Consider the following 21,984-nt stretch of genomic DNA (forward strand, 5'->3'; position numbering starts at 1 on the left):
TAAACTCTAGGATATTTATTTGCATTAGACTTTTTGAAATGTACATTCCTTTAAACAAGAGCTGTATATCATGATTTTTACTATAAAACCATTTCAGTAATAAACCTTACTCCAGGAGTTGGACACAGGTAAAAGTGAAACATTCATACATCTCAACTTCAAGAGCAGAAGTATGTGCAACTGTAAAGAGACTCTCATAAAAACACTTCTTACATTGTCAGAGCTGACTCACTAGCAAGTGAAACATATTCCATCTAAAAGCAACTGTTTTCTAGTTATCCATTACTGCTGTATCTAAAACAGAAATGAACAAGCTTTGGCCAGCTCAAAGGGCGGCTTTCCAGAGATTTTCTGTTCATAAATACACTGTGTACATAGACTCAAACATATTCTAGAACTGGAAAGAGACAGGCAGAGAAACACAGAGCAAGTGAGAAAAAATACTGTTAACTATTGACTCTGATCTCTTTATTTCAGGGGAAAACAAGGAATTTGCTATGAAAGGAATAAGGGCATATCACTCATTCTAACAGGATGCAAAGAATGATCTCTCTCCATCTAGCGCAGCAAGCTGTAGTCAACTGTTGAAGGAAGAGAAAGGAACAGAAACCACACCTGTAAATGTCAGAATTACTAATAAAAACTGACACTGACTGCAGTTTATCACCAGATATATCTTAATCTCAGCTGTACAAGCTCAGATGAGGATATCTGGGGCCCTCTCAAAAGACTGATCATCTGATTTGCCATTATGACTGTGCAATTAAATGAAATGGCGCACACAAGGTTATTGCTACTTAGCAGTTTTGCTTTAAAAGACAAAATATGAAATGTAGCTACAGTTTTATACCAACACATTATTAAAATGAGAAAAAACTTTGCAATTCCAGGCACCACTTTAAAAAAAAGTAACCACCAAACAACCTTATTACAATGCTGGGTTTTCATGCCCTAGCACAGATATCCTTCACTTTCACATTAAAAAGAAATCAGTTGCATGAGGATTAGTAGCTCCATAGAGAACTCTTGGCCTTTCTATGTTTCCAGTAGTCCAAAGCCAGGAAGTTCTGGGATAAAACATAAAAATCTTCACACCCTTATGCCCTTTGGTTAAAAAAAATATCCTGAGTTTTTTTTAAATATTTTTTTTTGTGCAATCATTGGGGCTTCTCCCAAAATGCAGTAAATCAGCTCGTTTCATGAGCATCTCTGACTTGTGTCATACTGTTGCCCAGGACTCCATCCAAAGGAGCCCGTTTCTTCCGTATGCTGCGTCCGGAAGCAATAAGATCAGCATATCCTCGCTGATGGGAGAAAGCGTAAGCAGAACGACGGCCAGATATCCCTCGGCGAAAAGCACTCTGCCGTTGCTTCCACTGTTGTTCTTCTGCCACATATTTCTTACAGTTCTTCTGAATCTTCATGCATGCAAAGACAGATTAGTTTATGGATTACAAGGGAAAACAGGTTGTTTGCACTTACTGTCTGGGGAAATAACCCAATATTTTTTTGCATCCTTAAACTGCTTGGACAGGAGGGTTCTCTTGTTCAAATTTGATTTTGTTACAAACAAGAATATATGCAGTAACACACTGCTGTTTCAGGAAGACTCACTGTGTTACTTTGTATGTCATTATGGTCATTTATCTTTAAACGTCTTTCACCACTGCATAGATTGAAAATATGAAATTGAAAGCTATTCCTGCATTCTTATGTTGACACTTCTTTAATACCTTTTTAAACACCACCACCACAATTTTAACTACTTTCATACCCATATGCTATTTGCCAGCTCAAGGCAGAACAGAAGCAAAACCTGCCCACTATACTCTGACACATAACAACGGAACTCTAGCACAGCCCAAATAAAAAGACGTCAGACCATCAGTAGCTTCAAATTGGGTTTCTGTGGTTTTACAATGTCAAGTGCTCAGCCAAGACAAACAATGAATGAGCCCACACTGGACTGCGTGCTGAGCTTGTACATGTACCTCTTTATCCCAGAGACGCACAGAAGGAAGACACTGGGAAATAAGAACACATAAAAGTGACATTCTGCTTTGGATGGCAAAACGTCACAGCACCAGTTGTCACCCAGCCAGCAGGCAGGCTCCATCTGGCCTCCAGAGAGCCCTGCTGCCACCCTCCCTGGCCATAGGACCTGAGCTCCAGTCTCTTGTAATTCTAGGGCACAGTCACTTACTCATCTCTAATATTAGCACCAATACTGGGTCCTGTAAGTAAAGATATTACTAATTAACCAAAATAACATAAGACTTTACTCACTCTATCACTTTCTGAAGGCCGAATTGTCATAGATAAGAAACGCTGTGCCACTACAGGAAGTAAGCAAATAGCAATTGATAAAATCATGGTCAACCAGAGGTATGGCTGTCTCAGAGCATTTGGAGCAGTTCCTAGGAATTAAAAAAAGAAGAATTAGCTTATGATGTGATCAAGTAAACTAGTTATATAATGCAAATGAGATGCCAAAAGCCACAGCTTCTCTCCAAACAGGACAGGACATACACAGAACCTAACATTCAGGTATTCTGTTGTCTTTCACAATATTAAGCTTTTATTCAGAGACTCTACTATGAAGAGAAAATAACAGCAAGGTATTTTATAAAGCCCTTCTATTACAACATATCCACATCCATGTCAAAGCCCTTTTCAGAGTTCTGGAAGGCTGCAAGACAAATGCTTGGCTGAGATGCACAGTTTTTGTCCTGCTTTAAAGCATGCAAAGCAAGAAAAAGCCCTCCTGGTATCTTGGCATGCATGTAGTCTAGGAAGCAAGCGATATTTAGTAGCCAAATACCCAATCTCATGGAGGTTTCTATCAAACTAAGTAGCAGTCATATCTTTATAAACTTCTGAAATCTATAAAGTATTCAGGTAGAAGAAAATGATAAAAGAAGTCTAAAGCATTACAAAAGGTTAAAGAAAAGTGTTATGTTAGAGTCTACTACCTTTTTTCAGTTGGGTTCAGCTTAAAAATGAGAACATAAAATTGAGGGGATTTGTTATTCTGGGCGGAGATATTTAAATCCAAGGCAACATATGAAAGATCTGTCACTAGGGAAATTAGAAAGCACAGCTTTCCTCAGAAAAAAAATTCCTAACTGGCTGCTACTTACACCTCCCTGGCCTTGCAGCAAGATCCCAGGGAGCTGCTAACAGCATTTGGCGCCATCCTCCTTTGGGGTTTTACCTTCCACTGATCAGTTAAAGCAGCTTGGCAAATGCATACTCTGCCAGATCATCATATTCCTCTTACTTTAATATTACATCTAAAAATTTTTAATAATTTACACCAATTTTAACTTAGTTTTTACTTGCAGACTCCTACTGCTTGGCAACATCCAGTTCCAGCTCTTTTTCATTAAAAGAAAAGAAATACTCTCAATAAAACAACCTGGCCTCAAACATCAACAAAACCCTTCCTTGGAAGTGAATTGGTACTTAACGTAGTTTTACAGGCATCAGGTTCATGCCACGACATTTCGGCCATAGTTCTGCTGACATTACAAAGCTGCATGAGAGAGGAACAAGAAACACAAAACACAAGGACTGACCTGTGAAGTGAAAGCCAGAAGGAAAGAGAACATGGATTCCAGCACTGTGGAAGTCAAATGTGATACCAAAGTAAAGTGCAATACTTCCAAATACTGAAAAAGCATTAACAAAAGTCCAGTAAGATGTATCCAAGCCAATCTGAAAGCAAACAAAACCTCCAAATGAGTTTATTAATTTAAAATAATGTCAACTACTCTGAAGACTGATAGCATTTTGGTTGAGTAATCTCTTATCCAGTTACAAGTCAGCCAGCCAGAGCACATCAACAGAGAATAGAGAAGGCAAAAAAGAGAAGCTTTTTTACATACTGTTATGTTTTTAGTAGACAAATTTTGAAACACAACCAGAAAGTGTTTTCAGAGCAACAAGAGATGGGGAAGCTAAGCTCACTTGCCTGAAAATTGACGACAAATATAAGAGAAGATGCTGCTGTGACAGCAAATGACTGATAATCTGAAGGTGCTTCTCCATCTTGTCCCATGGTTTTAAGGTAAGCTCCATATGGTATGAAGAAGATTATCAAGGAAGTTATAGCTCCATGAAGCAAACTTAAAAAGAATTTCTTGTAGTTAAAAAGTAAATCCTTCTGTCCCAAAACATACAGTCTAGGGAACCGAAGACTCAATTTGTCACTCACATCCTTAAGAAAGGGGGAAAAGGAAAAAAGAAAAAGTTGCTGTAATTTCTTGTTCTCAGCATGAGCTTTTAAAGAATAAGAAGCTGAACTATACAATGCCCCAAAGGAAATGACACATTTCCTTTTCAAGTAGCAGTGTGGGAAGCAGGACTTTGCACAGAGTAAGTCTGGAGGACATCTTTCACAAAGCTATCTCATATCCTATTTACAGGCTTCTAGATTTTTAGCCCATTATTTGCCAAGGCAAGAATGTCCACAATTACAGAGCTCTTCACAGCCATGTATTGTGCTGGAGTCCTTTCCCTACACAGCAAACAACCAGAAGATGGGGGCTATTGTTGCATGTCCTGACTTTAAGCCTCTAACAAATACTCCAGTGAGACCTTAAATTTGGTACTGAATTTACTTCTTAGCTTTTATCACAAAAGAAAGCAAAAACATTGATTTCCCTAATCAGCAGGTAAGCCTTGTGTGGAAGAATGTGGAGAAGGCCAAAAGCACTTGTCCCTCTGGATTAAAACAAATGTTACACACCAAGACTTCCTAGCAAACATGGTCATTCAAAATTGTTTAGTCCCTACATCTTCAGCTCAGAAGGGTAAGCAAGGAACATCTTTTCCCATTAACAGAGCTGCCCATTGCTGTGCTGTGTGAATGACGACACAGAACAGCAGGCATTAAGAAACATTTTTAACAAACATTATTAGCGCTGAAGACCTCCAACCCAATTAACTTTGGTTATTTTGGTAACCCTCTGCTTATTGTCTCGTTACCTCACACACTGGGAAGATGAATACATTTTTTAAAAGCCAAAAAAACCAAACCAGCCACCCAAAAATGCCTTGTATATAGAACAAAGCAACCAGTTTCAGTATAATTAAAGACCTGATGTTAGTTGCCTTTGGATTCATCTGTTATTAACAATGTGGAGAATACCTGGTCAAGCAACCCAACCAGCAGAACCGGAAGACTAGAATACAATACATTGTACAGTGTGATGAACCAGTCTTCATATGCTGTCTGCAAGAAGAGGAGGAATATCAGTAAGTTAATGATTTCTTTTTGATTACACCCTTTCTTTCCAGTTCCTGAGAAAGTTCACACGTGCTCTACTACAGCATTAAGTTACCAAGGTGTCTCAGTGTTTACCCAAAAGGCAAGCAGCACCTCAGCTCAAAGCTCTGTCGAAACTAGTTTTAGCCTGTATTAAGCTGCCCCCTCCTTACAAACCATTGGTGTTACCTGACCCGGAACACAATCAAAACCGAACACTTCACACGAAGCGTCAACCTGGTTTGTAGCTGCACTTGTGACTGTGATAAGCACTTGGCATCCCACACACAAGTCTGGGAGCCCTGGTTTCTTTATATGCTCCTTTTTGGCTCTGTCCTAGGCAGCCAGTTTCCATCACAGCACACAGCATGAACCCCAGGCAGGGCTGCTTGTCTATGACTACAGCCTTGATCATCCATGCTGGTCCATGCAGTGACATCTGCCTGTCTTTCGGTTATGCCCACAGAGATGCCTCTCAGCTCTAAAAAGCCTTTCCACACTATATGCACTTCAAACACTGCCAGTTACAACAAACACATTTCAAGCCATTCTAGCCAGCAGTTCAAGATCAAGAATTGGCTTCCTACAGATACATACATGCACTGTCTCACTTAACCTAGGAGTACCTTAAGTAGCAGGAAAGGTTTCCCAGACTGCTATATAACAATCTCTTCCTCCCTGTACAATCATGATACTGACTTCAGTGTTCTGAAATCACAACCAACTGCTTAGCTTGTAACTAACTAGATTAGCAGTTATCACCTATTCTCCTGCAGAAATTATGATAACTTCAAGGTTCCCATCACTTCCCAGGTTAACCCTCTGCTATTCTGCACTGACAGAAAGGAAGATGTACTTGTTAACTTTACACACGAGCATGCCTTCTTACCTGGGCAGAAAAGCCATTAAAGAATGAATACCAGATGTGGACTAGCGTAAAAGCAAAGTTCTTGTAGAAAAAATATCTTAAAAACTTGCACATCCTAATGTAAGACCATCGTCCGTGGACCAGCAGCAGTCTTTGGAGGTAGCGGAATTGCCCAAAAGAGTAGTCACTTGACATAACAGCTTGCATCCCTTCTTGGCCACTGATTCCAACTCCAATATGGGCAGCTAAGTTAATGAAACAAACACCACACACTATGTTTAATAACAAAGGTAGAGGAACAATACGACGGAGGGCAAATCTTCTACCGGTTCCTATTCTCTCCTTCAGATTCCTCTGCCCCATTTTATTTCTGTGCACAGCACAAAAGCTGCATTAGAGACTAATGCACAGTGCAAAAGCCCTTCCTTGCCCTGTTATTTGCTGCTCACCTCTCCACTGTCGCTTGGCTTCTCTCTCAGCGCTTGTTCCATCAGGATGGATGCTGGGAAATTTGACCAAGGGAGAACTAAGCAATGAGACAGAGCAAGCAAGCCCCTGCACAAACTGGCCATGCAGCTTACAAACACACCTGTCACATAACCGTATCCCAGAAGTTTCTTTCTCAGTGGGCTTTCTCAGGAAGTGGTTCAAAGAGCACTAGCTGCAATACAGGGTGGCTAACACCTCCAAGCAAGGGGCAGCCAAGCTACTGCTTTGTTCTTTGTATTACACTTTTGTAACCCACAACATGATAACAGATGTAATTCAAGCCCCTTCTCAGGGAATGTCTACAGAAAAAGCTAACATGTATCAGCAAAAAACACTAACCATTTCATAAAGGGCTTCCTCAAAAAAGGAAAGAACAGGCACAGAAGCTAACAAAATTCAAGTGATGTTAATGTGGGTAATGAAATAGATGGTAGAGTCTTCTGAACAAAGAGTAATAGTGAAGGGAGTGCAGGAGAACACCCAGAAGAGATCCTTCCTACCCGGAGTTTTACAGCTGCCTTACTTTTAATCATGTTTACATCATTGGCACCGTCCCCAATAGCCAGAGTAATAGCTTTCTTGTACTTCTTCACAAGCTCAACCACCATGGCTTTCTGCTTCGGAGTCACTCGACAGCAGATCACAGCCCTGCATTCACAGGCCAAATCAACAAAGTTCTTCTGTTGCTGTTCTTTGTAAGCTTCAGCCCTTCTTCTCTTCTCAGTTTGCTTTTTTTTCTCTTCTGCTGTCCTGGGGAATTTCAGTTTCAATTTCTTTTTCTTCTTTTTCTTCTCTAGCAGGATTTCATTCTGTGTAACAAAAACATATCATGTTCCCTTTGACACTATTTCAAATCTCACTCCAAGTACTGCCTATGCAACACACTGTACTTCATTATGCTCCCATCATCCATTTATAGCATTTTAATAAAATGCTTGTGCAGAGTAGCAAAGAAAGAGGTATGGAAACAATGAAAAGAATGTACTCTGGGGGATTAACAAAAGCAAAATGCTTGTACTTACTATCACTGCAGTTCTTACAGAGTTCAAAGGAACATTTATTCTGATGGGAATGAATTCACTTTTGAAAACATTGTGGTATTTAAACCTCTCCCTCTCCTAGCTCCCAGTCTCCTGAAAGAAGCATGACCATGCCCAGCACATGTGGAAATGTCCTATAAATACCCGGGGTAGCTCTGGGGCAGTTAGCTGGAGCAGGGGCTAACCGAGGCCTGCAATTTTATCTGATGCTCCTGCTAGACTACCAGTGGGCATCCCCAGCCTGCTTCCTATGCCTTATGCACAGATGTACATTTCTTTATGCGAAATCAACATTTAGGGCTGGAATGCTGAAACGTGGCAGATGGTCCTTAGCTGTCCACTGGACTTTCTCCTTCACAGGTGTCTGTATGAGCAGCCTGCCAACAGGGTTGGTAATCGTCACTAAATTACTGCTAGCCACCTCTCTGCTAAAAGCTCTTTTCTGCTATCTAAGGTCCTGTAAGAGTACTATATTGCAGGAATGAGCAGAAAACTTGTCTTTTTTTCTACCCTTTCACTCCCATCTCTCATTTCAAGCACTATTTCTGTGCCTATACTGAAGCCACACCATCCTGTAATGCTGGCAGCCATCTCTCTCATTATTATTTTTTTTTTCCATTAGACCAGAATCCCCATGAAGAATAAATACTCTGAAAATCAGACTGTGCTTTTGCAGGGGTGTGGCTTTACTTCAGTGGCAGCTACGAGGGTGATTTGAGAGGCCCAAGACATCTCAAAACCGAAAATATTTCTGAATATAAATATCAAACAGATGCATTCAATTGGCAGCACAATGGCCAAAGAGTTTTCAATGACTGGTGTGGCAAAGCAGACAAATGAACAGAGTCCTCAGCACAGGACATTGGGACTTGGTGGTACTGCCAAGATCTCAACTACACAGGAGAACACCTTTTGTACATACCAACCAGGAGCCAGTGATTATTAAAGCACGATCTTTACTACCCTGGAAGAAGGGCTCATTCATTCTAAGAGAGGAATGTGTACTTGATCCAGCTCTGTTCCTCTGGTTTTCCAACCTGGTTTGAAGAAGAGCACTGGAAAGAGAGGTAGATATTATTACAGAAAAATCAAGGATAAAGTTTAAGCTAGATCAGTCCCAGACTGAAAATCTGCAAGAAAGAAATGTATTGTATGTTGCAAGGATTTTTTTTTTGCCATGTATTAGGTGATGCTCCAAGCAGTGCTAGAGCAATAGTGAAAAGAGGATCATACTGGTTTGCAAATTAGGAAGAATTTGGAAAAATGAGTCAGAAATAGCTGTGACACCATTAGGCCCTAGTTGTTCTCCCAGTCTCATGCTGTTTTTCCTTGGGTCTAACCATTTTGAAAAATTCTTTATGACTAAGCACTGAGTATCTTATGATCCACTGTGGTTTTATAGCATAGGTCTGTATGCGTACAGGAGCATAGGACAGAGTGAAAGATAAGCTTGCGTAATGCTGGAGTTCAGGGACAGGCAGCAAGAACAAAACCTGGCAACTACTCAAGATTTGGACTAGGGACAGACCTGCCTGGCCCACTCCAGGTGGTCTCCAGACTTGTCCAAACTACAGGACAAATTTAATGTCAACAGTTGACCTAGAACGTAAAAGATCCTGCAAACAGGGTATCACCACCTTTACCCACAATTAAAGGGCTGCCTTGTAAAACATCACAATTCTGTAAAAAGCAAAGAAATGGGCAATGTACAGTTGAACAACTGCCGAGAAATACTGTTCAGTCATTGGGGAGTCACTGTGGGACAAACCAATGTTACTGCCAGGTTAAAAGTGTTCCATTTTTAAAACTAATTCATAAAGAAAAAAAGAAGTGCTTCTCACTTGCCTGGTATCTTCTCCATAGCAGATTATTGTTTCATCTGTTAAGAGTTCACAAGAAAATCCAATATTTTCAGCAGTTTCTACAATTACAAAAACGAGAGGAAAGTATTTACTTAAAGGTCTGTCATGAGTAACTGCTGGGAGCAGCCAGAAGTACCTGAAGTCCTCTTAAGTAATTTTTGAAGTTAAGTTTCAGTATGAGAAGCTCCCTTTCATTACCACAGTGTGGATGAACAGGGGTGTGTGTATGTGTGTGTAAATCATACATAGCACAGAGAAGCAGGGGGAATGCTTGTTAATTATTTGTCATACAACAACTGTGGGCACAGTGGGCAATGGATTTAAAGTCAACAACAGGAAACTATATTTCCTATAAAACATTTCCTATAAAATGCACATTACTTGTGTGGAATGTGGTGGAATGCATTGTCACAAGATGTTTTTAATGGAAAAACTTTTAATGACCTGGAAAAGTCTATCAGGCAATTCATGGAAGAAAGATCTGCCAGGGCCTATTTAACTTGATGGTGGAGATGTAGCCTCCATGTCACAGAGCCATTTCACCAAAGGCATCACAAGAATCAACTATGGGGTATGCCATACTGTCCTGCTCCGACCTTACTCTGGATTCCTTGAGCCAAAGCTGTCACCAGCATCAGAGAGACACTGGTCTGGTAGTACCTCCACCCAGGCTGTAGTAACGCCATTCTTAATTACAAATTTAATGCAATTTCTTGAACTGACTTAACAAAATGTGTTGCCAGACTACAGACTACCAGAAGAAATCAACTACCAAAAGAAAATCAAATCAGTTTCTGTCAGCAGCACTTGTGATTATTTGAAAAGTAAATCTGCAGTGTAAGAAGACAAGTTTCAGTATCTGCCCTCAGAGCCAAGCAAGCCTGGTGTTAAAAGCAAGTTATCCTGCATTTGCCTTACACTGGGAAAAGCAGTAGCTGGATATTTCTGTACAGAAGATGGTTACAGAACCAGTCATCTAAGATAATCTGTTGGAGGAACTGAAGTTACGCAGAAGCCCATCCAGTAACTCTGGATTGGGAACAACTGGGATGAAATTCTGCATATTGTAGAAATTCCTCCAGTTTCAATTCAAATGGACTTTCATACTAAGCTTTTCTACAAACACGCTTTATTTCTAGTCTGCATTTGCCCCAGTTTATCTTCTAGCTCTTATGCTGTTTTTACTAACTCTTTGGCCGTAAGCAAACCCACCTTTTTTGTCACCCGTAAGCACCCAGATTTTAATGTCTGCTTTTGAAAGTCTGGAAATGGTTTCTGGAACTCCATCCTGTAGTTTGTCTTCAATAGCTGTCGCACCAAGCAGCTGGAAAATATTTGAAATACAGGCATTTAGTAGGATAAACATGTGTAGAAAACTGATTCATTTTCAGTAGAGGATGAAACTGTTCTGGACAGGTCTTCAAGACAAGGTACTCAAGCTACAAATTCAGTAGACAAATGCTTGCACACAGAAGCAACCACACTGAAGTGCACATACAAAAATACATTTCCCTTCATTTTGTTAAACTCTTAAATTTAGTATGGCTCTAAAGCAAATAAAATACTGAAAAGATCTAAGTCAAAATGTCCTAATAAACAAGGATAATTTATTTCCAAAAAGATCTGTTTCTTCCTGTATGAGAACAAAACTACACTAAAAATGTAAAGCTTGACTTACAGTTAAGTTTTTTTCTATTTCCTCATATACTTTGTCCAGAGCTTCATCACGATGAGTTGTAGCTACACTGGCCTCCATAAATTTTTTATTCCAAGCTTCAAATTCATCATGACTAATGTCTCTGTAGCACAGGCAGAGTGTCCTAAGAGTTTCATTTGCAAAAATCTGAAAAATAATAATAATTTAAAAAAAACATATCCACAAAACAGAACTCTCAATTTGCAATCCAAATCTAAGAGTTAAGATCATAAGCATTTGGTAAGTCTGATAAAACAAATCTGACTGCACAATTAGTCCTGGGCATTTCAGAAATGCCAAAAATTAAATTGTAGCTGACAAGGCAGTCTGAACTGAAAGACTGAAGAGATGACAAACAGAACAGGGTGTAGTGACCCGGAATACTGATAACTACAAAAAAAAGCATGTAGACAAAATTTAAGTTTACTTCTCATGAGAAGACATGAATGCATTTTTAAGAACACGCATGAAAACTTACATTACTTTGATTATTTCTCAGGTTTGGGATAACTTGTAGAACCAATTATAGTCTGCAATTGTTTAAACAGCTTAGGAAAAGGAAACTAATAAATCTATAGTCAGAAATAAACTATTTTTAATTTTTTAAATTCATATGAAATACAAACGTACATCTAGTGCTTCTTCTGTGGCTTCTCTCTTTAGATTCCTTGGGTGCAACCGTTCATAAATTACTGTATCAGCCCCTTTACAATACAGCCTGATATTTCCACCTGATTCCCTTACTGTGGAGTAAAATATGAGAAGTGGGACAAATGTTAGAGTACATTTGAATTAAGGAATAGTTTCATATTAGATTTTTCAGTCTGCTGCTAAGTACCAAAGCTACAAGATCACGTTTCTTCTTCATCACATCCAATACCGTTCAATTAAGTAACTTGGTTGACAAGTGCATTTCTTCTTCTCTTTCATGAGAGGAGGGGATTTTTAAATTCCCAAGGATTAAATTTTTGATAATGGTTCATCTGCTATTAACATCTCACTTGCCCATAGGACCTGGGCAGAGCATATGCTAGAGGTAAGATGCACTGTAATTACAGCCTTAAAACCAGATCTCTAACTGTTTCAGGACTGACTTCTTTAAAGATAGTTAAAATCAAAACAAAAGAGCTATTTATACCTCAACCTGCATATCTAGTATTCCAATAGCTAGAGGAACATGCAGCTCATTTGCTCTCTCTGGCAAAAGGGGAATAAATCATCTTTGTAGCATTTCTTCAAGCTTCTACTAAAGGGACCTAAGATTGTCTTCAGCAGAGGCCACATGTGAACACCAGGACTGTCTAGCAGACACATTTACACCTAATTACAAAGCCTCTCTTTTGCTATCCAGAGCTATGTGGATTAAATCTGTCACAGGATGGTGTGTTAACACAGCTTTAATTCTTGACTTCAACTCCCCTTGCACGTACATTTTCACCTACGGAATACAAGTGACCTTTTCTATAAAGGCTGGTCGTAATCAGCTTACCAATGACAGACATCCGTTTTCTATCACTGTTGAAATCCAAGATTGCAAGGACATCATAAGTTCTTTCAATCCCCATTTCACTTATAGTGATAGTATTTTGTGTTCGTGACAGAAAAACATAGCCAAAGTTTCTGGCTGCAATAACCAGGGCCCCTTCATCTGGGGAAGCTGCTTGGTAATTGAGCTGACCTGTATCATTGAAACAGTGAAGAGAAAGCCAGGATATACTTGAGTGTTACAGGGGCACTTGGACACCACAGCTACAAAATTCACACCCATTCTTTAGAGAAACCGAGCGCTGGACAAGCAAAGTCCTTTCCCTTTCTGAAGTGGGATCTAATATACTGCTGCAACACCCAACAGCAGCGCACACAGAGGAGAGGGACTAGGGATCCCCCCACCCTGCTTTTATGACATGTACTTTCAAAATGGGATAAACCACTCAACCTTCTTCTTTCCAGGTATAAAAGCAAAAGCTGTAACTTCTTCTGTATCAAAACAAGTCTAGCTTAAATATCTTAATTTCTCAATACATTCACTTAAGCATTTTCAAAGGAAGCTCCGAAACACAAATCCTCGGCCACAGACACCAATACACTGTAGTGGAAACAGCCCCAAAAACATTAGTTGGAAGAACAAGTAAGGACAGGAGACTACTGGTTTCAGAGAGCTCTTGCAAAGATGGGAGTAAAGCAGTATTACTCTTCAATGTTTTAACTACATCTTCCAACTTTATTTTTTACATTCAATAGCTGTTCACCTCTAAATTTAGTTTCTGTCACTTTTTTTGCTATTCCTTTTGCTTATTTGCTGCCAAATATGTCCAAATCTTAGGACAGACATACATGATTTGTGTAAGTCTATGGGGCTGTGAGTCACTGTGTAAGAGCATGAAACCCTCATGCTGAAAACATTCATTTTTCCACACTGGAAATAAGTTTCCGAATGTATTTGTACTTTCACATATGTATGTGGAACCACAGACTATGCTAATGTCATTATGATTTCCCTTGAGGTTTATGCTTTTGAGATTTTAAAGATTTATTTGAAGAGAGAGGACCCATTACATGAAAACACAAGACCTCTGTATGAACTGTTCCCCTGCTTTTTTAAATCTGCTGTTATTTAAGATGAGCATTTGCCACAACTGTAACTGTTATAAAGACAGTCCTCCTTCCATAAAGGGTCAGATAAATTGAGCACAGGGAGTAGCACTGACTCCTGCTTTCATTTAATTTAAAAGAGCAGCCTAACACTTCTCACTTATGGGACCAGCATTAGTTTTGGATCTCTCCCTTGTGCAACCAGATTTGAGTGACTGTTTCCCCTAACACAAGTGAAAAAAAACCAATATATATATATATACACTCACCATCAGAAGCATCAACCATGACTGTGTGACAAATGGCAAGCAGAAAAAAGAACTTATGAATTTCTGGCTCCTTCCCAGATTTTATTTGCTCTATCAGATAGTGATCATAGAATGAGAACTTTCCATCTGCATACTTGTTCCAGCTGAAATCCACTTGCTGCTTAGACAACAGAAGAAGGGAGAGTTTGAGTTATGTCATGTGCAATTACTTTGTGCCTACTTGCATCTCTTCATACTTTGGCAAGGGAACGTTCCATGTTCTACAGGCCACAGGGGCTTCAGCACCAGATCAGACCAACCTACCTCTGGGTGGCTCTGAAGCTGCCCTGCTTCATCCCGGCAGACTCCTGCAATGCAAGCACCATCAGTTAGAAGGCACAGGACAGAACAACAAAATTACCAAAGTCATTCACAAAGTAAAAAATATATAGAATACCTACCACACTAGAATAGCTCAGAATTAAAAAAAAAAAATAATAAAATCTTTCACAGCCAATGTACCTTTATATACTACTAACACCAAAGCAAACATACAGGAAAAAAAAAGGTGCGGTAAAATTGTCACAAACTATCCACGCTGGCTTAACACAGCTTTCACTGTCAGAAATTTCTCCCCTCTCTGCAGAGGTAAGATGTTTCAAAAGCACATGACATTAGCACAATGTGTTCTTTGCCATTTGAACCAACCAGACAATAGTTTTGAAGCACACATGCTGCATATTCTAAATATTGAAATCCAGAAAAGATTGAAAATTGAAGTAACTAACACTAAAAACTCCTGCTCTTACTGCATTCTCTTATTTGTTTCCAGATTAATTTTGTCCCTGAAGCGTTTCTACCAAAAGTAAAGCATTCTGCATATAACTAATTTCTGACTTTTCTGATGCAAAGTTTCTATTTAGATCCATCATTTTCCACTTTTCAAATGGGAAAAGGGTGGGAAACCGTAACAATTCAATTTTACTGGAACTTTACTCAATACCTGGACTAAATTGTGGAATTTCAGCTGGAACAAAGATGACTCATATGCACCCAATTTCAAACAAGCATTCAAATTCCTACTCATTTGTGTAGACTGGCCAGATGCTGCCAACTGGGTTAGACAGGGACTTGCAGGGACTTCCCTCTGTGCTCCGGGCACAAATCAGAGTTCCTATGCTAGACACATTTTTTTGCTACAGGGTGCAGTGGCGTGGCACGAACTTACCGTATCTTTGTCCGTTTATGCAACATTTTTTAAACGTCATGATGTTCTGTGTAAGTGTTCCTGTCTTATCAGAGAAGATGTAGTGGATCTGCCCCAGCTGCTCATTCAGCGTGGTGGTTCTGGCCTTCGCAGCTGTGTCCTTCTCAGGGTAATACATTTGCAGGTCCCAGTTTATAAAATAGCTTTGGCCCAAGCGAATCACTTCAACGCTACATGAAATAAAATGAATTCTCTCACTCCCAACCGCATCTCAAATTTCAAAATGATGACACATTATCAGATCCAGGGGACTCTGTTTTCAGGGACTCAAATTGCTCAGATAGCCCAGGCACTTAAGACAAAACAATTACATTTATCAGCACATTACAAAGCACCATAACCTCTATGCAGGCCACTCAAACTGATGTTGGATTACAGCTTCAACAACACTGTGGTAACAGGGCAACAGCCTCTATGCCCTTATCAAGCAAAAGGTATCGATGGTGCTGCTCCTGTAAGACATAGAAATCCCACTTGGGAATAGCATTTTAAGTAAAATTTGGAGAAGAGCAGGTAGGAGGTTGTAGGACTTCAAATATGCTACAGACAGGTTTGTCAGAGGCAAAATTATTCATACCTCATGGAGCAGTAAGGTCTCTCTTTTGAGAACTAAGTCTGAAAAATATGTTTTTTCCATTTGAATTCTTTTTCCCAAGTAGTTTCTTTCATGCACTGTGACTGCAGAACTAGGCTGAGAAGTTAAATACCAGCAGGATCAAGTCTCTAATTTTGTCAGAGATCATTGCTTGGCAGAATTTTTTCCTTAGTCAAAGTATAGAACAGATACGCTTAATACTATAAAAAAGCTTGATATCTTTACATTCTGAGTCAAAGATCCTTGAGTGATGACTTTATATTAAAAGCAATACAAATCACATTCTTGTAAAATATCAGCAAAGATGAGCTTATCCAATGTCTTTTCAATAAGACAGAGAATTAATATGCTTTCCCATCCAACGTGGAGCTGCACTTGTTACCACCAATGGGAAATTAAGTCCATTCACCATTAACCTGTAAGTGAAGTAATTCAACCCTACCACCAGTTCAGCTTTAAAGGCCAAGGCATTTACCTACCTCACATAGAGGGAAATGGGAACCATCGTGTTCAGAACAATGATGTATCCCCAAAAGTTAAGGAAGCCACGATACGGCGAACTGAAGTCTTGCGTGTCATAGAGGTACCAAGACAAGTTGCCGATCTGCTGCTCCCAGTAAGTGTGTCCAATCGCAAGGCCAGCCGACAGCAGGATGAGGACGATAAAGATCTACAGCAGAGAGGGGCCCATGACACTTCAGAAACATTTGCTTGACTTAAATCCCAACCCCCCATCTTTAAAATGGAGTATTACATCTATTTGTAAGCAAAAAGAAGGGTGAGCAAACCTTTCCCACAAAATAGTCTCTTCAGATTATCCGGGTTCTAAGTTGAGTCTATTCTCCAAGCATCGTCATCATGTTTTTATGTTTATTTCAGCAGGCAGTGAATGGGGTACACGCAGATGCTCAGAGTAGAGGCAGAACCACAGTCATACCAAGACATGCGGCTCTACCTGACAACAGGCCAGCTCCTCTCTCCTCTTTCCCCGTCCCAGGGAATCACACTTAGCAGAGTGCAGGTGGTAGGAAGCGGGTACTCTCATGCACATGCCCCATGGGTGCTGATCAAGGACAAAACCCACAGGTGTTGAACTTTTCAGGCTGCACAGACCTCTGGACCAGGACCTGGGTCCTCAGGTCTCTGTCCAACAGTTCAGTGCAGACAAGCAGAAGCACCTGCAACACTGGTTCTGAAGCACTTCTCTGCATCATATAGGCTGCTCTAACACCTGCAGTTTAGGGTCAAAGATTCTGCCAACAGCAAGGCACGTTTTTAGATTTCCTCCTACTTCATCTCAGCTCATCAGCATCAAAACACAGTGGAAACATACTTATTACACCAAAAAGAAAAAAAACTTTCCTAAATTTGCATTCACCCTAGTCACTTAAAAATGAACTCAAACATCTGATTTGTAAACAAAAAGGCTTACAGTATAAACCATGTAATTCATAAGGGAGTCAATTTTTGTCCTTTTAAATCTTGTCTTTCCACTATTTTTCATTATTTTTGTATCAGCACCTAAATATAAAGAAAAAAAAAAAAGGAAAGATGCAATATGCAAACGAGTGCTAGCATTACTATTTTACAAAACTGGGATATCAAACACAGTCAATGGTTATAAGATAAAGATGTAATTTCACTCTATATGGCATGCTTTTAGTTAGTAAATACTGTACATGTTAAATTCATAAATACCTGCAAATATGACCACTCCATGGCAGAAGTCTGTATTCCTGATTTTACATCCACGTAACAAAATCTTATCAGCATCCAGTGAATAAGTCGTGTTTCTCCAGTATAATGTTCCTGTAAACTTATCCAGTCGGTTATTAGGTTCTTCACATTCAATCAGACCTAAAAAAGTTTGAAGAATACATTTAATATACAATAGTTAAATAAAAACACATTGATTTGTATCCACCAGAGAAGCAGTTTTACTTCATGAGATTTGGGTTTTTTTGAGAAAATGAATGTTCTGAATGAACAATTCCTTTGAAGTTTAGCGTGTATGAATATTCAGTGCTGTACTGCTGGTATTTTAAATATGGTATCTTAGGGTGGTATTTTGCTTTCCAGATTGAAATAGCAGAAAGGATTCATTTCTGCACCAAGACCAGAACACACAGCATTTACTGTCAAAGGGAGAACTTTTTGTTCACCCTTAATTTTAACATTTTTCAAGTTTCAACAAAGGCCTGCATACAAAAGCAAGCATCTCTCTGGATCTTACACTCTAGCACGAACATGGCATTCAGTTAATTTTGCCATTGAAGACTAACTAGCAACAATCCAACGAGGGGAAGACAACCCTCATGCAATGCATTGCTACAGATACACGTTGCCACCACGCATTGCTACGCCACCCAAATACTTGAATAGTATGGCTGAAAAGTGACGTTTTACTGCCACTCTTAGGACTTGCCCTATTCCCACTGCCTACTTTACAACTGGTGACTTGATCATATATATTTGCATTTCCATCCCCCAAACTGAGCTCATCCTAGAACTTTGGTTCATGCTGCACTTACCATTACGAAAACTCTGATTCAGAAATAAAACAAATAAACATAAACGTCAGCATAACTGCCGACTGCTACAAGGAGCACAGAATGGCAGTTTCAGGCCAAACTCTGAATTTTAACTTAACAACTATTGTGCAAAAAAGCATCTCCCTTCTGTTTATTTTGAATATGTCAGCTGCTCATTTCACTTTGTGCTCCTCAGTTCTTATACTGGAGGAAACCAGGAATAACAGTCCCTACTTGCTTACTTCTCCACGTCATGCTGGTTTAAGTCTTTTGTCTTTTTTTTTTTTTTATTTTAAAGCATTTGCAATTTTAGAGTGGCTAAAAAATCCAGCTTGAGATAAAACTTTGCGTCACATCTCAGTAAAACAAAGGATTGCCTGCCCTTCAAGCTTCCACAACACACACAGAAAGTGGCTACATCATAACGATAAATGTGAAAAGGACAACAGAAGATAATTTCCAGATGCAAAACCAACAGCAAACTTCCTTTTTTTCCAAAGGAAACAGGCAGGCAAACATTAATAAAGGGCCCCATCCTCTCTACTCAGTGTGCCATAGCTCATTCATGGCAAAAATCTCATTTTCAGACAGACTATATTTTGTTCCGCAGCACAATTTCCTCATGCAGCTTGCTGATGCTGTCTTATGACAAAAGCCAGGCAACCACTAACTCCAGAATGACAACCACCATTGGCAATGCTTCCATCCCCACCCATGTTTTATCTACTTTCATTGAAACTGTTGGAGCAACACTGGAATAGTTGTAAGAATGTAACTGTACAAACCATTAAAGTCTGCCATCGCACTTTCTTCTTGAAGATATCTGTGTGTTACTTCAAGTGCCATTTTGAATTTTAAGTTAGTCTCACTAACAAGAAAGGATAAAAAGGTCATTTTATCAAAAACATGGATGCAGGAAAGAAGTCTGAACAAAATTAATTTAAGCAAGTCAATATGCCACAGGTACCAACCCCCTTTGAAGCAACGGCAAAGCCATAAGAAGCATTCACGAAACATATGACTAGTTCTTACACTGGTTGCTTTTCTTCACAAATGAAATCTTACCCCTTTACCTTTGCTCTCTGTAAGTAAATGAAGCCTCTCACAATCATTGTTTACTAATGCAACAATCAAGTTTGAAGTAATGGTTATTTGAAAGCAGTATTTAATATCGGATAGCTGTTAAAAGCTCCGATAAGAGATCAAACCTTTCACAACATAAACAGATCCTTGTTTTGCATGATGTTATAAGTTATCTTTTTAAGATTACTAAAGGTTGAGTGAGGAATACACTGTTCATTCAGAAAAATCGGTATTTCACCTCATTAGGTGAAGTCCATATCATTATGGACTTTTCTAAAAGAATTCCACACTAGCTTTCCTGACAACATCAACTAAAACAACATTTACAAAGCAAACGTTACAGAGACAGTAAGATTTACATTATCTAAGCAGTTTTTATGAAAACCTTTTGCAGAAAAGTATGTATTTTTGTTTTGCCACTCGGTTGGAAGAGACCTCTGGTAATCAATAGCCCAACCTCCTGTTGGAAGCTGGACCTTAGATGAGGTTATCCAAGGCCCTGTCAAGCGAAGCTTTGACTGTTTCCAGTGTGAGAAATTCCACCACTTCTCTGCATAACCTATTCCAATGGTCAGAATTATCCACTACCAGAACAGTTATGCCTGAATGCAGATAGAATTTCCTCTGAAGCAACTTATATCCTTTGCTGCTTCTCCTGTCAACGCACATCCTTGTGAAGAGAGTATCTTCTCTGTAACTATCTTTGAGGTATCGAAACAATGATTAAACCACCCTTCTCTTCTCCAGGCTGAATAAATCCAAGTCCTTCACCCCTTCTTTATATGTCATGTTCTCCAACACTTCAAATATCTTTTCAGCACTCCAGTGGACCCTCACCAATCTTTCATGATCCTTGAAGTGTGAGGATCAAAAACAGGACACAGTTTTCCAGTAGTGGCTTAACAAGTGACAAGCAGAGTCTGAAATACGCACTTCTTCCTCTTTTACAAGTAAGTCAAAATTAAATCTATGAAATCTACTAAACAGAACCTTACCCATCTAGTTCAGCTGTCTCTACGTAGCAGAGACTGTTTGGTTCTGAGCTGGAGAGCAGCAAAATATCAGCCTGGAAAAACAAATAAATAAGCATCAAATAAATCCAAGTCAAGATTCGTAGAGAACTATAGAAACAGAAAACAAGTATGTCTAAAGCACTTACAGGAATGAAAGTATTTTTCTTCAGACGAATGATATCACCAACTTTAATGTCTTTCCACTTTGTGTTTTTGAACCTAATATCAAGATAGTTTAATAATTATTACTCTTCAATCTAGAACACTATGTACTCTATAAACCTTGAAATATTGATCATTCCTTAGTACAAAAACCTTACATCTTTGGTAAGGTGTGTTTTTTCTTTATGGAAACTGCAGTTTAGTTGAGGGTCTATAATTTAGAAGTCAGCCTACCTCTTCTCTTCCCTCTTCACCTATATATGCATTTCTGTCCTTTCCAAAGGAGATGCTCTTAGCACAGATTTGGAGCCACAGAATTAAGTTTAAATTACTCCTTTGGGCAATTCTCTTCCATTTTCAAGTATGTTTTCACACAGATGGTAGAGAACAAACAGCTGAACTTTCCCTGTCATCTACGTTTTAAGATCTAGGATGAAGCTTAGTAACAAGGCAACAAACACTACTTCCAAAGTTAAGAAGGGAACAGTACAAACCTTCCCTCTCTGATGACTTCGCATGTCCTATTATTAACCTCGTTGTCCATCCTGTGACGAGCCTGAAAACCGGAGTAGAGAATGTACTCCCTACTGTGTATCACAATTAAAGAAATTAGCTACACTGTTTTCTTTTGCTTTTCATATCAACAAAACATGTTTCTTACAATGTCATCCACTAGGTCTTTGACTGCAGTTATTCCCAGCACCAAGAGTAAGGGCACCAATGTTGTATACCATGACAGGGTAGTTATTTGAGGAATTGACTGCAAAAGACAAATAAAAATCATTCAGTACAGGATTACCAATCCAGCTCAATCCAGAGTCATTTAATAGTGATCTGACTATAACATAAGAAAGAAACCTAACACATCAGAAGGAATTTTAAGTCAAGTTGTGAAGACGAACAAAACTCTCGAAAGAGAGTTCGACCGTGCTGCCCTGTTTCAATATTGGCTGCTCTTTAACAACTCTGGTCGCTCATATTTTCTGTTGGGTGTTTCTGATTCATGAGTGGAACTTAAGGTCATCGTGTTTTACAGACTAAAAGAAACATACTTTCCCCACAAAATCTGTGAACTCTGTAACTAGCTCATCCTAGCCAATACAAAGCTAGGGTAGGCTGTTCCAGACTTCTTTTAAAATGGGCGTAGTTTCTGTACTACTTGTGATACAGCCCCATACAAAGTACCCTGCAGTTTCCTGATAGAAACAGCACTGAATTGTGTCATTAAGTATTATTCAGCTCTGTAGATCAGCACCTCCAGTTAACTTC

At 39.3% G+C, this 21,984-nt stretch overlaps 1 protein-coding gene across 10 annotated transcripts in view; it reads right to left on the minus strand.

The window, feature by feature from the left end:
* ATP8B1 (ATPase phospholipid transporting 8B1) overlaps positions 1-21,984 on the minus strand; it is a 42,903-nt gene continuing 20,919 nt past the window's right edge. For 8 of the 10 annotated variants that reach the window (XM_037373745.1, XM_037373748.1, XM_037373743.1 and 5 more), the window contains 24 exons: positions 21,377-21,475; positions 21,210-21,271; positions 20,700-20,772; positions 20,536-20,606; positions 19,243-19,325; positions 17,625-17,783; positions 17,359-17,447; positions 16,406-16,596; positions 15,293-15,501; positions 14,389-14,432; positions 14,086-14,242; positions 12,714-12,902; positions 11,855-11,967; positions 11,207-11,371; positions 10,741-10,852; positions 9,512-9,587; positions 8,589-8,721; positions 7,150-7,435; positions 6,159-6,382; positions 5,153-5,236; positions 3,974-4,219; positions 3,579-3,717; positions 2,287-2,417; positions 1-1,418 (listed from right to left, as the gene is read on the minus strand). In XM_037373745.1, the coding sequence (XP_037229642.1) occupies positions 1,188-1,418; positions 2,287-2,417; positions 3,579-3,717; positions 3,974-4,219; positions 5,153-5,236; positions 6,159-6,382; positions 7,150-7,435; positions 8,589-8,721; positions 9,512-9,587; positions 10,741-10,852; positions 11,207-11,371; positions 11,855-11,967; positions 12,714-12,902; positions 14,086-14,242; positions 14,389-14,432; positions 15,293-15,501; positions 16,406-16,596; positions 17,359-17,447; positions 17,625-17,783; positions 19,243-19,325; positions 20,536-20,606; positions 20,700-20,772; positions 21,210-21,271; positions 21,377-21,475 (3,366 nt within the window). In that variant the 3' untranslated portion in view covers positions 1-1,187. Of the gene's footprint in view, positions 1,419-2,286; positions 2,418-3,578; positions 3,718-3,973; positions 4,220-5,152; positions 5,237-6,158; positions 6,383-7,149; positions 7,436-8,588; positions 8,722-9,511; positions 9,588-10,740; positions 10,853-11,206; positions 11,372-11,854; positions 11,968-12,713; positions 12,903-14,085; positions 14,243-14,388; positions 14,433-15,292; positions 15,502-16,405; positions 16,597-17,358; positions 17,448-17,624; positions 17,784-19,242; positions 19,326-20,535; positions 20,607-20,699; positions 20,773-21,209; positions 21,272-21,376; positions 21,476-21,984 lie in introns of those variants that run through there. The other 2 variants (XM_037373753.1, XM_037373751.1) reach the window with 2 other exon arrangements.

The sequence above is a fragment of the Falco rusticolus genome, chromosome Z, assembly GCF_015220075.1.
Source record: "Falco rusticolus isolate bFalRus1 chromosome Z, bFalRus1.pri, whole genome shotgun sequence".
In the NCBI taxonomy this organism is placed as follows: domain Eukaryota; kingdom Metazoa; phylum Chordata; class Aves; order Falconiformes; family Falconidae; genus Falco; species Falco rusticolus.